At 39.8% G+C, this 17,500-nt stretch overlaps 1 protein-coding gene and 2 long non-coding RNA genes across 7 annotated transcripts in view; all 3 read left to right on the plus strand.

Annotated features, from left to right (window-relative positions):
• The first annotated feature begins 6,046 nt into the window (after positions 1-6,046).
• LOC135110760 (uncharacterized) lies at positions 6,047-6,777 on the plus strand. The gene is made up of 2 exons (XR_010273410.1): positions 6,047-6,379; positions 6,617-6,777. It is a non-coding gene; the product is annotated as an uncharacterized LOC135110760 (long non-coding RNA).
• Positions 6,778-9,705: 2,928 nt separating this feature from the next.
• LOC135110379 (uncharacterized) lies at positions 9,706-13,287 on the plus strand. 4 transcript variants are annotated; one of them, XM_064022640.1, is made up of 6 exons: positions 9,706-9,855; positions 11,520-11,613; positions 11,732-11,752; positions 11,939-11,968; positions 12,575-12,619; positions 12,977-13,287. In XM_064022640.1, exons 1-5 carry the CDS (start codon positions 9,721-9,723, stop codon positions 12,616-12,618), a joined length of 324 nt encoding a protein of 107 aa, XP_063878710.1. In that variant the 5' UTR covers positions 9,706-9,720; the 3' UTR covers position 12,619; positions 12,977-13,287. The 4 variants fall into 4 exon arrangements, 3 of the variants coding, with proteins under 3 accessions (XP_063878710.1, XP_063878711.1, XP_063878712.1); XM_064022641.1 differs by lacking the exon at positions 12,575-12,619; XR_010273224.1 differs by lacking the exon at positions 11,732-11,752 and having other exon boundaries at positions 9,733-9,855.
• Positions 13,288-16,888: 3,601 nt separating this feature from the next.
• Positions 16,889-17,500, plus strand: part of LOC135110380 (uncharacterized) — a 5,622-nt gene continuing 5,010 nt past the window's right edge. For both annotated transcript variants that reach the window (XR_010273225.1, XR_010273226.1), the window contains exon 1: positions 16,889-16,998. This is a non-coding gene — a long non-coding RNA (uncharacterized LOC135110380). The remainder of the gene's footprint in view (positions 16,999-17,500) is intronic.

Raw genomic sequence — 17,500 nt, forward strand, 5'->3', positions numbered from 1 at the left:
AGCTACAGGGAAGAGAGACAGGACAACATAGCAGAAGGAGGAGGAGGAGGAGGAGGAGGAGGAGGAATACAATACAAAGGAATACAAAGGAAAGCCAAACAGCAACAGACCTTTTGGTCCTTGCAAGGCTCTTTGGTAACTACTTCTAACTAGCTACAGGGAAGAGAGACAGGACAGCATAGCAAAAGGCAGAGTAGGAGGAGGAGGAGGAGGTAGTTACTATTGTTGATGTTTATTTCTTCCAATCAATAGAATCTTTCCTGTTTTTTTTTTCTTTTTCCTTTGTTGGAAAAAAAAAATGTTCAAAAATCAACAAAACTTTTACTCTTACTTCCACCTTTTCTCACAGGCTTGAGGTCTAAACAAAGGCAAAAAACTTGTACAATCTATACATAACAAAAATATGCAAAGAAGAATTAGAAAACTTGGGTGAGTTGTGGGTCTGTTGGTTCTCAAGGATGAGCCTTTGTGCTGGAACAACGCCGTCTTGGCTCCCAGACGTGGCGCAGACACAGGTGACTGCTCGGTCAGGTGTGTTGGTTCCACGCCTCATGCTTCAACACTGAGGATGGTCGAGGACAAAGGCGTCTCCTTTAGAACCAACAGCGCCATGTCTCACGCTATTTCTTTTTTTTTTTTTGTAATATTAGATAATAATGCAGAAACACTGAATCATTATATAAAGAGGAAAACTTCGAGTTATTGTTTAAAACTAATCACTAAATAGATCTCAGAATAGTCGACCCTCTGTTCATGAATCAATATTGCCACTAAATTAACTCCAATGACACTTTAGACCTTCATATTTTCTAAATAATGATACATTTTTTTTATTCTTTTTTAGCATAGGTAAGGATTATACTAGTTTTTGTCTTTATTGAGGCTTAGCGCTCCCACCATCTAACATATTCTTTATTGCTTCCACCAACCAATAGGAGTCTTCCACGACAGAATACTTTGCGTTCATTTGTTGGCGTCTCAGAGCTTTGGTGGTCCCAAGATGAGGCCAGCAGGTCAGTGGCTTCCTCCCTCTCTTCAGGAGATGTGTTCTCTTAGGTTTATTTTTTTCATTAATATTTTACCTATCTTTAATGTTTTTTGACGTGCTGAAGTTGGGATCCATCCAGTTTCCTAAATGTTCTTAAACTTGACATTGCAATAAAACAAGCAAAAGCATATAGATTTTATTTTCTCTCCTAAAGACAAGAAGTGGGGAAGCTTTGAGAGAGAAGAAGAGAAGGATGTTGATTATACGAGTATATAGCAAAATGATGATGATGATGATGATGATGATGATAATATAATAATAATAATGATAAGAAATCCAGGAGAGAATGAATGAAGCAGAATGAATGAAGGGAAGCAGGGAGCAACACACCTGACAAACGTCCCCTTCTCCACCCAATCACCAGCTTTTCCCAGAAGCGCACGACCGTCCACTTCAACGAGGGGAAAAAAGGGGGGAGAAGAGGCAGATAAGAAGAGGGAAATAAGAACAGAGATAAAAGTAAACTGACGTCACTCCACTCCGCTACCATGTGTGTGTGTGTGTGTGTGTGTGTGTGTGTGTGTGTGTGTGTGTGTGTGTGTGTGTGTGTGTTTGTAATTAATCGTCCTTGGTGCCGCGCTACAAGAATTTTTCAAAACTTTGGAAAGGGTGCAGTAAGTGAGGGTTGGGAACAACTGCCTACTGCTACTGCTACACTACTACTACTACTTCTTCTACTACTGCTCCTGCTGCTGCTGCTGCTGCTGCTGCTGCTTCTGCTGCTGCTGCTGCTGCTGCTGCTGCTACTACTACTACTACTACTACTACTACTACTACTACTACTACTACTACTACTACTACTACTACTACTACTACTACTACTACCGCTACACTACTACTACTACTACTACTACTACTACTACTACTACTGCCAATAATGATAATAGTACAAGTCTATTACAATCACTACAAAGGAGAATGAATAAAGGGATACAGGGTAGGAGGGGTAGTCTTCCACATAGAAAACTAAGCCTTTTAAAATTTAGATTTCTTGGAAAGGCGTAGGGTGAGAGGGGACCTGATAGAAATCTTGAAGCTGTATAGGTGATATAACAAGGGGTAACAAGACAAAATTCCCAGGACCAGTAATTAGGATAAAACAAAAAAAATAATGGATTTAAACTTGAAAAAAAATTATTTACAAAAAATGGAAAGGAAGGAATATGTTTTCAAATAGAGTGGTAGATGACTGGAATGGATTCAGTAATCAGGTTCTCAGTGCTGAGTCATTAGGGAACTTTAAAAGAAGATTTCACAAGTTTGTGGATGGTGAAGACAGATGGAAATAGATAGGCATGTTCCATTCAGGGACTGCCACGTGTAGGCCTGATGGCTTCTTGCAGCTTCTCTCATTTTTGTTTGTCCTTATGTTCTCACTATTTCTTCAATATTTCTAGTTCTTCACTATTCCCTGGTGCTCTCTCTCTCTCTCTCTCTCTCTCTCTCTCTCTCTCTCTCTCTCTCTCTCTCTCTCTCTCTCTCTCTCTCTCTCTCTCTCTCTCTCTCTCTCTCAGATACGGCCGTGCAGTGTAATATAAAATAAGTGTTTCACAAGAGTCGCGTGACTGTCCCTAACAATGCAGGCGTCGCGGTGCTGCCGTGTGGCGCACCAACTGTCCTCTTTCCTCCAATCACTTACTTATATTCAAATTTACTTTGTTTCTGTGTCTTTCTTATTTATTCATTAATATATTTAAGTATCTATTCATTTAGCTATTAGGTTATCGATGCATCCGTACATTTATTGACCTATTTTGTGTGTTGCTATAAAGGGTCGCAACCATTAAAGCTGAGGACGCAATAATGCTCTATATAAACACACACACACACACACACACACACACACACACACACACACACACACACACACCAGAGGCCCCTTACAAAGCAAGCCACGAGAAGTCGAGTTTCCTGCGGCCACTGACTGACAGCCCCAGCACACCTCTCATCTCTCAACACACAACAGGGTGCGTATCTTTGAGGAAGTTCCTGCTTCTGTATTTTACTTACGAGATTTTTTTTTTATTATATTTCAAGTTTACACTCCGAAAATTATACCTCTGAAATCACTATAGCCATGTTTCTGTGGCCTGCGTTTGTTTGTTACTCAATTTCCTATCTGGCGTGAGCGCCGTATAACCTCGTTACTGCGGCGCCAAAATATAATTAACCAATCATTCAGTCATTTCCAAATCTTCCCTTGCATTCCTTCTCTCCTTCCATCACCACCTAAATCCTTTCTCTTATTTTCTTGCCTTTCAGATGCTTCACACTATAATAAAGATACTGCAGGGCTATGGCGGGTTGGGGTGACGGCGAGCTCAGCCAGTACCACCCACAAGTATCTCCAGTGATCGGTACATGTCATACACATTCTGGGTGAGAGCTACGATGGAGTGCGAGGGAGTCACGAGAGGAGTGAGTGAGAGGGAAGTGAGATGGAGTAGATGGGAAGTTAGGGAGGAGAAGGAAAGGTGAAAAGATAGATAGATAGATAGATAGATAGATAGAGAGAGAGAGAGAGAGAGAGAGAGAGAGAGAGAGAGAGAGAGAGAGAGAGAGAGAGAGAGAGAAAGAAAGAGAGAGAGAGAGACTTTCTTGGAAAAAAGTTTTATGGAATTATGGAATCGGAAGAGGAGGACGATGTAAGTCTCTCTCTCTCTCTCTCTCTCTCTCTCTCTCTCTCTCTCTCTCTCTCTCTCTCTCTCTCTCTCTCTCTCTCTCTCTTACTAACTCGAATTAAATTTCCAACAGCATATTTCAATTATTTTCCTTATCAAAGAAAAGAGGAGGAGAAGGAGGAGGAGGAGCAGGAGGAAGAATGCGAGGCTGCTTTTGTTACTGCTGTTTAATTTTTCTCTATTCTTTGTTGCACGAACTGTCTTAAAAAAAGTGGTGCAAAAAAATGGGAGGAGAGTGATGGGGAACAAGGTAGAGGTGTTAGGGAAGGGGAAGGAGAGGAGGCAATGGAACGCAGGGAAAGAGGAGAGCAGAGGAGAAATATTAATGGAAAAGAGAGAAATAAAGGAAACAGTGAGAGGTGAGGTGTGATCAATAACTACTGGGGACGGGCGGCAGGTCCAGCAAGCATCTCAGGACAGCAGTGAGATGGTACCTGTGGGAGGACACCAGTCAGGGCGCCGCCTCCCTCTCTTGTCACTCCTATCACTGTCAGGACTGTATGTGTGTGTGTGTGTGTGTGTAGTTCCCTTTAATCTTCAATAGTCTCCAGTGTCTTTGAAATGCGTGAAGGTAAGTGTGCGTGGGCGAGCAGTGTGATTACAAATTCACTCATTTCCACCACGTATTGTTGCAGTGACGCATTCATGTATCCGTCCTTCTCGACGTGAGCAGTATAGCAGGGCGGCAAGCTGGTCACACCTACAGTGCATATAAAAACACACACTCACTCACACACAGCAAACACACAACACACAACAGTGGTGCTTCACACAGCGAGCCACCAGCAGTCGGGTGCCACGCCCCAATGACTGACAGCCCCACCACACCTTTCGGGTTTCAACACAGCAAGTATTCTATGGAAACTCTTAATTTTATATTTTACTACCTTGATATAATTTTTTTTTTTATGAGAGAAGGGCACCGGGCAAGAACAACACAACTGCAACCAAAAAAAGAAAGAAAAAAAAAGAAAAAAAGTCACATTAAGTTGAAAGAGCTAGTGAAAAATTACTGCATAAGAATCTTAAAACCTCCATCTTGAAAGAAGATGGAGATACAAAAGCAGGCAGGGAGTTCTAGAGTTTACCAAAGAAAGGGATGAATGACTGAGAATACTGGTTAACTCTTGCATTAGAGAAATGGACAGAATAGGGGTGAGAGAAAGAAGGAAGTCTTGTGCAGCGATGGCGCACGAGAAGGAGGCACACAGTTAGCAAGATCAGAAGAGCAGTTGTCATGAAAATAGCGGTAGAAGATAGCAAGAGTTGCAACACTGCGGCGATGAGAGAGAGGCTGAAGGCAGTCAGTTAGAGGAGAGTTGTTAACACGGAAAGGTGTGATACTTTAAATATAAACTCCACATACTGTAGGTTTCCGATCCTTGTATCTCTGACTTTAGTGTTGTGTTGTATATATTGTGTTGTACAGGGACTGTCATGTGAAGGCCTGATGGCTTCCTGCAGCTTTACTTTCTTTCTTAAATATTTACTCAGACTTTAAAGAATTAGCGTGTGGCGCCCCATGACCACGTTGCTGTGGCGCTGAAATTCAAATAGTCAATTGGTTAATTATATTTAAATCAATCTCTTTTCTTCCCTTCTTCCATCACCACTTCCTCCACTTCTCTTTCTCTCTCTCTCCCTCTCTCTCTCTCTCTCTCTCTCTCTCTCTCTCTCTCTCTCTCTCTCTCTCTCTCTCTCTCTCTCTCTCTCTCTCTCCTACTTTCCCTTCTTGTATATTTCACACTTTTATTTCCTTAATAAGCTGCGCGGCTCATGCACTGCCCGGGCAGGGAGGGGGAAGCAGCGAGGCGAGCACTAAATCAGCTGATTGTTAGTCAGATCACACGGTTTCCCTCCGAGACAGTGACAATGAATACATTCAGATTGCATTTCACAACTTAAAGTAATGATGAGTGTGAGGAAATGTTTTTTTTTTTTTTTTTTGTTACCCGCCCAGGCCAGCCGTTGTTGCTGTCGCCAGGCCACACTTGAACTTCACACCACGGCCAAACAACTCAAAACGCAATTGTGCATAGAACGTTTTCGACTTAAAAATAACCTGTTCTTTCACCTCTGGTAATATCTCCACAAACTCGTGTTACACCCTGTATGTCTCACGTTCTTTTTTTCTTTCTAAGCTCTATTTTTCCTGTATATATATATATATATATATATATATATATATATATATATATATATATATATATATATATATATATATATATATATATATATATATATATATATATATATATATATATATATATATATATATATATATATATATATATATATATATATATTTTTTTTTTTTTTTTTTTTTTCTACTTATTCTCTTTAAGTTTAACTGCCATGTTAATCAGTCAGCATGCGTCACTGTGCACCCTTGTTTCTGCGGCGCCAAAATTCAATTAGTCAGTCATTTATTTCTCAACCTTCCCTTCCCGTTCCTTCCTTCCTTCCATCACCACTCTCCCACTCTCGTTCGCTTCTTCTGTCATCATTTTTCATCCCTCTTCTCTCTCTCTTTCTCCCTCACCCTCTCCCTCCTTTCTCCTTAGATGTAAGGCCCTGGCGATAATGGTTGTGGTGGTGGCGGCCATAGCCAACGTTCACGTGGTACAATTATCTCCACGTGGCACAACAGGTCAGTGTACATGTGATATACTATGTTCTGGATGTGAGCAAGACTGGAGAGGGAGGGAGTGTGGAGTGTGAGGGGAGTGAGTGAGACGGCGGTCACCGGAAGTAAATGGGGAGTGGGAGAGGGAAAGGAAGAGTATACAAGAGAGAGAGAGAGAGAGAGAGAGAGAGAGAGAGAGAGAGAGAGAGAGAGAGAGAGAGAGGCTTTCATTGGAAAAAATTTATTTTTTTTCCTTTTCAGATGTCAATTATGGAATCGGAAGAAGAGGGCGAGGTAAGTCTGTCTCTTCTCTCTCTCTCTCTCTCTCTCTCTCTCTCTCTCTCTCTCTCTCTCTCTCTCTCTCTCTCTCTCTCTCTCTCTCTCTGCAGGTTTAACTTTTTGAAATTAAATTTGTAACTGCAGACTTGTTTTACTTTCTCACCTAAAAAGAGGAAGAAGATTAAGAGGAGGAGGAGGAGGAGGAGGAGGAGGAGGAGGAGCAGGTTTTTACTGTTGCTTTTGTTTTTCTATCAATCAATACAGATTTGGGTACATTTCATTATTTCCTTCATCCTCTGTAATATAAATTGTTCAAGACATTTAGACAAGATAAACTACAATTTTTTGGGGGCATCATAACAACAGCATTAAACTTGAAGTGGCGCCATGGACACCGTGAGAGGGAAGGAAGGAGGACCGAGCGGAAGGGGTGGTAGTGGTGGGGAGGGAGGACTTGGGGGAGAGGGGTGGGAGAGTAGAGGGAGGGACGTGTGGCTGTCCCATATACCAGTGACAGTCAGCTTGGTGCATGGTGTACCCCAGGTTGCAGGATTTTTCAGACGGTCCTTGCAAACAGAGGGGCACATGGAGGGGCACATGGCGTGGCCAGCGTGTACAAGAGTGCACAGCAGGAAGACGTATTTTAAAAAGAAAATTGTCATGAAACCTAAAACTTTTATTTTTTATTTTCAGTCTTAAAACTTGAGAAAACGTGAAATATTCAAGTATTATTTTGTAATAATCGTCATGAGCCCTACTGTACCTGAATTTGTCAAAAGAGTGCATGAAGTAAGAAAAGGATTGACTACTTCCACACTACTATTACTACTACTACTACTACTACTACTACTATAAATGTTGCTCGAACTGGTGCTACTACTACTAGTACTAAAATTGCTACTACTTCTACTGTGGGTCTCTAAGAATAAATGCAAAAAAAAAAAAAAAAGAATGAATGAATACATAGGATGAGGGGTAATCCTTCCAGAGAAGACTAAAGATTATAAATTTGCATTCCTTGGGAAGACACAGCTTAAGAGGGCACTTCATAGAGGTGGTGAAGCGGTATCCAATCTAATAAAGGTGACGGAAGCAAAATTTTCAGGAAAAGTAATTACGATAAAAGAAGAAAATGGTGGGATCAGCATTTCAAAAGTTTAATTTAAAAAAGAGATAATGAGAAATTGATTCTCGAATAGAGCGGTAAATGAGTTCAGTGGACTCAGTAGTCAGGTTATTAGTGCAGAGACATTAAACAACGTCAAAACAAGATTGAAAAGATTGATGGATAGGGAAGATAGGTGGAAATAGGTAGGCATATTTCATACAAGACTGCCACGTATAAGCCTCATAACCTAAGAACATAAGAAATAAGGGAAGCTGCAAGAAGCCATCAGGCCTACACGTGGCAGTCCCTGCATGAAACATACCTACCTATTTCCACCTATCATCCCCATCCATAAATCTGTCTAATCTTCTCTTAAAGCTCCCTAATGACTCACCACTAACAACTCAATTACTGAGTCCGTTCAATTCATCTACCACTCTATTTGAGGACCAATTTCTTCCTATCTCTTTTTTAAACGTAAATTTTTCAAGCCTGAACCTGTTTTTTCTTGTTCTATTCTGGTTACTGATCCTAAGAATTTTGCTTACGTCCACCATGTTATAGCCCTTTTACCACTTGAAGACTTCTATTAGGTCCCCTCTTAACCTACGTCTCTCTAAAGAATGTAAATGTAACAGCTTCAATCTCGCTTCGCAAGGAATACTCTTCATCCCCTGTATGCTTTTAGTCATTCATCTTTGTACTGATTCCAAAAGACCTATAGCCTTCCTGTAATATGGAGACAAGAACTGCACAGCGTAGTCTAAATGAAGTCTGACCAGCAATAAATATAATTTTAATGTTATTTCAAGACTTCTGCTTCTAACACTCCTAGAAATTAATCCTAATACCGTATTTGCCCTGTTTCTGGCTCCTATGCACTGATTTCTTAGAGAAATTTCAGAATTAACTATAACTCCTAAATCTTTTTCATAACCTAAACCTACCAGAGCTTCCTTTTTTATTGTGTACCTACCGTGTTAGTTTCCTCTACCTAAGCTAAATACTTTGCATTTGTTGATATTAAACTGCATTTCTCATCTGTCTGTCCATTCCTTCATCCTATCCAAATCTGCCTGCAAGGCGATGGCATCCGATTGTGATCTAATTAATCTATCTGTCATCATGTTATTCGTAAATTTAATAACATCACTACTAATTCTACTATCCAAGTCACTGGTATATATATTAAAAACAGCAATGGCCCAAATAGCGATCCCTGTGGCACCCCACTAATTACTTGAACCCACTCGGATTTAGAGCTGTTTATTACAACTCTCTGTCGCCTGTCCCTTAGCCACGACCTTATCCAGTCTAACCTCTTTCCATCTATCCCGTGCGCCCTAACCTTTCTCAGGGGCCTTTGATGGGGTACCATGTCAAGCGCTTCACTTAAGTTCAAATATAGGATGTCATATCTATCGCCATTATCTCCCGCCTCGTAGAAACTTAACAAGCTCGCCAGACAAGACATCCCCTTCGTGAAGCCATGCTGTGATTGGTTTATTAAGTTATGTTTATCTAAACGCTCCCTAATGTTCTTCGCTATTAGTGACTCCATTATTTTACCTACAACAGAAGTTAAGCTGTCAGGTCTAAAATAAGACGTTAATGTTTTATTCTGATGGCTTCTTGCAGCTTAACTTATTTCCTTGTGTCGTTCCTTCTTATGTTCTATAGGTGCTCTCTCTCTCTCTCTCTCTCTCTCTCTCTCTCTCTCTCTCTCTCTCTCTGGTATGGAGGTGCAGAGCAAAATAATGTAAGTCTTGCTCAAGAGTGTCACGTGACAGTGTTGGCAACAGCGCAGGCGTGTGGCACACCAGCCTTCCTCTTTCCACAATTAATTATTCATATTTAGATTTCATCGATTTCTCTGCCTAATCATTCAATGTTTTTATTAACATGTTTAAGTATTTATGTATTCATCTATCTACCTGGTTACCGATAGATCCACGTGTCTTTTCACTTCTATCTATGCATGAGAAATGTCGCAACGCTCTATATAAACACAGACACATACACAGCACTCACCAGAGGCGCCTCACACAGCAAGCCACCAGCAGTCGAGTGTCTTGCCGCCACGCCACCTCTCGCTTCTCAACATTCCCACAAGGTACGCAGCTCAGGCAGACTCTTACGCCTTTCCCTCTCCTCTCCTCCATCACCACTTGTGGTAAAACAATGGAGTCAGTAATAGCGAAGGACATCAGGGAACATTTAGACAAAGATAACTTGTTGAATCAGTCAAAGCATGGCTTCACGAAGGGGAAGTCTTGTCTAACGAACTTGTTAAGTTTTTACAGTAATGTTTACGAGGCAACAGATGATGGTGATAGCTATGACGTCCTATACCTGGACTTTAGTAAAGCGTTTGACAAGGTGCCCCATCAGAGGCCCCTGAGAAAGGTTACGGCGCATGGGATAACATGCATGGAATAAGTTCATGACAAAGCGACAAGCGACAGAAAGTTGTAATCCGAGTGTCAAGTAGTCAGTGAGATGCCATAGGGATCAGTATTAATTCAGGCCATATATATATATATATATATATATATATATATATATATATATATATATATATATATATATATATATATATATATATATATATATATATATATATATATATATATATATATATATATATATATATATATATATATATATGACAGACTTGGATAGTGGAATTAGTAGTGATATTAGTAAATATATGGATGGCCCAAAGATAGATAAATTAATTAGGTCAAAATCGGATGCCATCGCATTACGGATAGATTTAGACAGGACGAACGAATGGACACACAGATGGCAGATGCAATTTATTATCAATAAATGGAAAATACTTATCGTACGTAGAGGAAACCCACACAGTAGGTACACAATAAACAACGCACCTCTGGTAACTTCAAGGTACGAAAAAGGTTTAGGAGTTATGGTTAGCTCTGAACTCCGTCTAAGAAAGCAATGCACAGAGGCCAGACACAGGGCAAATACGGTATTAGGATTCATTTTTAGGAGTGTTAAAAGTAGAAGTGCAAAAGTAATATTAAAATTAAATTTGCCGTTTGTGAGACCTCATTTAGATTACGCTATGTAGTTCTGGTCCCCATATAACAGGAAGGATATAGGCCTATTAGAATCAGCACGAAGGAAAATAACTAAAAAGATGCAGAGGATCAGGAGTATTCCTTACGAAGCGAGACTGAAGCTGTTAAATTCAAGTTCTTTAGAGACACCTAGGTTAAGAGGGGAACAAATACAAGTCTTCAAGTGGTAAAAGGGCCATAACATGGAGGACGTAAGCAAAATTCTTAGGATCATTAATCAGAATAGAACAAGAAATAACGAGTTCAAGATTGAAAAATTTAGGTTTAAAAAGAGATAGGAAGGAAATGGTTTTCAGATAGAGTGGTGAATGAATTAAAAGGACTCAGTAATCAAGTTGTTAGTGCTGAGTCATTAGGGAGTTTTAAGAGAAGATTAGACACATTTATGGATAGGGATGATAGGTGAAAACAGGTAGGTATATTTCACATAGGGATTGTCACGTGTAGGCTTCTTGTAACTTCCCTGTGTGGATTCTTGCAGCTTCCCTTATTTTTTGTTATTAGGTTCTCATGTTCACTCTCTCCATTTCGCCTCTTGTCTAATTCTGGCTCCATCTCTATTTCCTCCTCTTCCTCCCTCTACCATATCATTGCTCTCTCTCCCTCACTCATGTCCTTTTTCCATCCTCTCTGTTTCTCCCTCCCTCACTCTCTCCGTCCTTCTCTTTAGATGTGGCGCACTGTCCTGCTGGTTGCGGTGGTGGTGATGGTGGTGGTGATGGCGGCAACAGTCACCGACCCCCCACAATCACTTCAAGATACCGGTACATACTCGTACATGTCCTGGCTCAAGAGAGAGAGAGAGAGAGAGAGAGAGAGAGAGAGAGAGAGAGAGAGAGAGAGATAGTTATAAACTGAACAATAAATCTTTTCTCTATGCAGATGGTGCGACTGCAGATGGAGGTAAGTCTTATCCATTAAGTGGCTTTTTTCTTTTTTTCTTTTTTCTTTTTTTTCTTTTGAAAGGTTCGCAAAAAAAAAAAAATAATGACTTTCCAGTGTTTCCTTGAGCCGTGCGTCAGATTTACAATGTGTTTGTATGACAATGTTTGCCCAGTGTTTTATTTTAACTTTTATTTTAATTTTCAGGTGGTGGTGGTGGCGTTCTCGTTCTCGAAGGTGCGTAAATATATATATATATATATATATATATATATATATATATATATATATATATATATATATATATATATATATATATATATATATATATATATATATATATATATATATATATATATATATACGAGTATATATATAGTCTATTATACATAGTTTTTTTGTTATTTTCGTTATTTTCTAATTTATTGGCCTTACTATCTATCATCTTATATTTCTGTTCCTTGTTATTACTTTTCTCTACATTTCTTTATATTTACCTGTTTTAGTTTCTTTTCATTAATACTGTTTATCAAAATATCTGTTTTTTCATATTTAACAATTCTTTTTCTTTATATTTCTACGAGTATTTCCTATCATTATATTTTTATTCTCCTTCAACATTTGTGTACATTTTTTCTTTTTACATTTTAATTGTTCCCCAAAGTACCATTTGTTTACTCCTTGCTTTCTTCTTCAAGGAGAAAAAGGAAAATCTATCGAGTCAGTGTTTCTGAATAAAATTTCCCTGTGTGTGTGTGTGTGTGTGTGTGTGTGTGTGTTACAATGTTTGCTCCAAGTGTTCTATTTTTTTCTTTTTTTTATTTTCTTTCTTTTATCCTTCAGATGGTTTTGGTTTTAGTGGCGGTGCCTCATTGCTAGGAAGTTGATGTAAGTATCTCTCTCTCTCTCTCTCTCTCTCTCTCTCTCTCTCTCTCTCTCTCTCTCTCTCTCTCTCTCTCTCTCTCTCTCTCTCTCTCTCTCTCTCTCTCTCTCTCTCTCCAACCATCCATCTACCTGTCTATTTATTTTTTATTATTATAATTATTATTATTATTATTGTTATTATTATTATTATCATTATCATCATCAACATTATTATTATTATCATCATTATTATAATTAATAGTAGTAGTAGTAGTGCCATTATCAGCATCATAGCTGCTGTCGTTCTAGTTGTTGTTCATATAGCCGTTATTCTTCTTTTTTCTAGTTACAATCATCATTATCTCCATCTTTCTTTTACAGGATACGGCAAATAACACGACAACGACTCCACCAGTGACGACTACTCTGTGCCACCACCACCACCACCACCACCACCACCACCACCACGAACGACACCTACCCTTTTCCCTCCCTTCCCTCCTTCCCTTCTTTCCCTTAACCACTCTCCTAAAGATTAGAAGTATTGGCTTTAGCTTTGTAACTCTGATTTAGCTAGGGAATTCTCTCTCTCTCTCTCTCTCTCTCTCTCTCTCTCTCTCTCTCTCTCTCTCTCTCTCTCTCTCTCTCTCTCTCTGTATATCTGACATTTCGGAATTAAACTTGCAAGAGGATATTTCTTTTATTTTTTCACCTAAAGGCAGGAGGAGGAGGAGGAGGAGGAGGAGGAAGTGGTGGTGATTTTTAATATTGTTTTAGTTTTTTTTTTTTTTCTAGCAGTCAATAAAAACTTGGGTGCATTTCATTGTTTTTTCATCCTTTTTTTTCAATAAATTGTTCGCAAAAGTTCATGAATTCCAATTTTCTTCTCAATCTTCACAACGACTGCGTTAATATTTGAAGAAGAAATTTGAAGAAGTGTCGCCATGGAGACAGTGAGAGGCATGGGAAGGGGACTGAGTAGTGGTGGGGAGTCAGAGGCGAGTGAGTGAGGGACATGAGAAAAAGAAGGGAAGGAGAGAGAGAGAGAGGGGAGGTGGAGACCGGGATGTGGCTGTCCCATACACCAGTGACAGCTTGGTGCATGGTGTACCCCAGGGTGCAGGATTTTTCTTCAGACGGTCCTTGCAAACACAGGGGCGCATGGAGGGGCACATGGCGTGGCCAGCGTGTACAAGAGTGCACAGCAGGAAAAGATGTTTTAGAAAGAAATTGTCACGTAAAAAAATCATTTCAATTAATATTAAATCATTACAAATGTATGTATTATATTAATGCGTCACACAGAGACACACAGAGAATACTACTACTATTACTACTACTACTACTACTACTACTACTACTACTACTACTACTACTACTACTACTACTACTACTACTAGTATAGATCTATTACAATCAGTACAAAGGAAAATGAATAAAAGGGACACAAGGGATGAGGGATATTCCTTCCAAAGAAGACTAAAGCTTTTAAATTTAGATTCCTTGCAAAAAGCGGAGGTAAGAGGGCACCTGATAGAGGCCTTGAAGCGATATAAGGGATATAACAAGCGGAACGAAGACAAAATTCCCAGGACCAGTAATTAGCATACAACAAAAAATACTGGATTTAAGCTTTAAAAAAAGGTTCATGAAAATAAAAAAGATATATGATAAAATATGTTTTCAAATGGAGTAGTAGATGAATGGGTGAACTTACTAATGAGGTTGTTAGTGCTGAGTCATTAGGGAACTTTAAAGAAGATTAGACAAGTTTGTGGACGGTGATGACAGGTGGAAGTAGGTAGGCATGTTCCATTCAGGGACTGCCACGTGTAGGCCTGACGGCTTTTTGCAGCTTCTCTTATTTTCTTTTGTTCTTATGTTCTCACTACTCCTATTCCAAGGTGATCTCTCTCTCTCTCTCTCTCTCTCTCTCTCTCTCTCTCTCTCTCTCTCTCTCTCTCTCTCTCTGATTAACCCGAAAAAAATTAGCAACACCATATTTGCTTTATTTTTCTTATCAAAGAAACGAGGAGGAGGAGGAGGAGGAAGAGGAATGGGAGGTTGCCCGTATTATTGCTGTTTAATTTTTCTCTATTCTATGTTGCACGAACTGTCGTTAGAAAAAAAAGTATGCAGGGAATGGTAGAAGTGAGAGTGATAGGGAACAAGGTAGAGGTGTTAGGGAAGGGGAAGGAGAGAAAAAAAAAATGGAGCGTAAGGAAGAGGAGAGCACAGTGAAGATGTTAATGGAAAGACAGAGAAATAAAGTAAACAGTGAGAGGTGGCGTGTGATCAGTGACTACTGGCGACAGTGTGCAGGTGCAACAAGCAGGAAAGAAGAAAGTCTTATGTAGCGAGGCCGCGCGAAGAGGAGAGGCATGGAGATGGCAAGATCAGAAAGCAGTTCTCATGAAAATGGCGGTAGAAGATAGCAAGAATTGCAACACTGCGGCGATGATAGAGAGGCTGAAGACAGTCAGTTAGAGGTGAGGAGTTGATGAGACGAAAAGCTGTGATACTTCAAATATAAACTCCACATACTGTAGGTTTCCGATCCTTGTATCTCTGACTTTAGTGTTGTGTTGTATATATTGTGTTGTACAGGGACTGTCATGTGAAGGCCTGATGGCTTCCTGCAGCTTTACTAATTTTCTTTCCTAAATATTTACTCAGATTTTAAAGAATTAGCGTGTGGCGCCCTATGACCACGTTGCTGTGGCGCTGAAATTCAAATAGTCAATTGATCAATTATATTTAAATCAATCTCTTTTTCTTCCCTTCTTCCATCACCACTTCCTCTCTCTCTCTCTCTCTCTCTCTCTCTCTCTCTCTCTCTCTCTCTCTCTCTCTCTCTCTCTCTCTCTCTCTCTCTCTCTCTCTCCTCCTTTCACTTCTTGTATATTTCACACTTTTATTTCCTTAATAAGCTGAGCGACACCATGCTCTGCCCGGGCAGGGAGGGGGAAGCAGCGAGGATCAGCTGATTGTAAGTCAGATCACACGGTTTCCCTCCGAGACAGTGACAATGAATACATTCAGATTGCATCTCACAACTTAAAGTAATGATGAGTGTGAGGAAATTTTTTTTTTTTCTGCCACTGTTGCCCGCCCAGGCCGGCCATTGTTGTTGTTGCCAGGCCACACCTGAATTTCACACCACGGCCAAACAACGCCTCAAAACGCAATTGTGCATAGAACGTTTTCGACTTAAAAATAACCTGTTCTTTCACCTCTGATAATATCTGCACAAACTCGTGTTACACCCTGTATGTCTCATGTTTTTTTGTTTTTTTCTTTCTAAGCTATATTTTTCCTGTGATTTTTTTTTTTTTTTTTTTTTCTTACTGATTCTCTTTAAGTTTAAATGAAATGTTGATCAGTCAACGTGCGTCACTGTACACCCTTGTTTCTGCGGCGCCAAAATTCAATTAGTCAGTCATTTATTTCTCAACCTTCCCATCCCGTTCCTTCCTTCCTTCCATCACCCTCCCAGTCTCGTTCGCTTCTTCTGTCATCATTTTTCATCCCTCCCTCTCTCTCTCTCTTTCTCCCTCACCCTCTCCCTTTTCCCCTTCAGATGTAAGGCCCTGGCGGTGATGGTGGTGGTGGTGGCAGTCATAAGCCCTACTGTACCTGAATCTGTCAAAAGGGTGCATGAAGTAAGAAAAGGACAGACTACTACTACTACTACTACTACTACTACTACTAGTAGTAGTAATAGTAGTACTGTTGCTGCTACTGCTGCTACTACTACTAGTAGTACTAAAATTGCTACTACTTCTACTGTGGGTCTCTAAGAATAAATGCAAAAAAAAAAAAAAGAGTGAATGAATACATAGGATGAGGGGTAATCCTTCCAGAGAAGACTAAAGATTATAAATTTGCATTCCTTGGAAAGACACAGCTTAAGAGGGCACTTCATAGAGGTGGTGAAGCGGTATCCAATCTAATAAAGGTGACGGAAGCAAAATTTCTCTCTCTCTCTCTCTCTCTCTCTCTCTCTCTCTCTCTCTCTCTCTCTGATATGACGTGCAGAGCAAAATAATGTAAGTCTTGCTCAAGAGTGTCACGTGACAGTGTTGTTAACAGCGCAGGCGTGTGGCACACCAGCCTTCCTCTTTCCACAATTAATTATTCATATTTAGATTTAATCGATTTCTCTGCCTAATCATTCATTGTTTTTATTAACATGTTTAAGTATTTATTTATTCATCTATCTATCTGGTTACCGATAGATTCACGTGTCTTTTCACTTATATCTATGCATGAGAAATGTCGCAACGCTCTATATAAACACAGACACATACACAGCACTCACCAGAGGCGCCTGACACAGCAAGCCACCAGCAGTCGAGTGTCTTACCGCCACGCCACTTCTTGCTTCCCAACATTCCCACAAGGTAGGCAGCTCAGGCAGACTCTTACGCCCTTCCCTCTCCTTCTCTCCTCCATCACCACGTGTGCTAAAATGATAGAGTCAGTAACAGCGAAGGACATTAGGGAACATCTAGACAAACATAACTTGTTGAATCAGTCAAAGCATGCCTTCACGAAGGGGAAGTCTTGTCTAACGAACTTGTTAAGTTTTTACAGTAATGTTTACGAGGCAACAGATGATGGTGATAGTTATAACGTCCAATATCTGGACTTTAGTAAAGCGTTTGGCAAGGTACCCCATCAGAGGCCCCTGATAAAGGTAACGGTGCATGGGATAGTTGGGAAGGTGTTAGACTGGATAACGTCGTGATAAAGCGACAGGCGACAGAGAGTTGTTATAAACGGCTCCTAATCCGAGTAGATATATATATATATATATATATATATATATATATATATATATATATATATATATATATATATATATATATATATATATATATATATATATATATATATATATAT

The sequence above is a fragment of the Scylla paramamosain genome, chromosome 20 (genome assembly GCF_035594125.1).
Source record: "Scylla paramamosain isolate STU-SP2022 chromosome 20, ASM3559412v1, whole genome shotgun sequence".
Taxonomy (NCBI): Eukaryota; Metazoa; Arthropoda; class Malacostraca; order Decapoda; family Portunidae; genus Scylla; species Scylla paramamosain.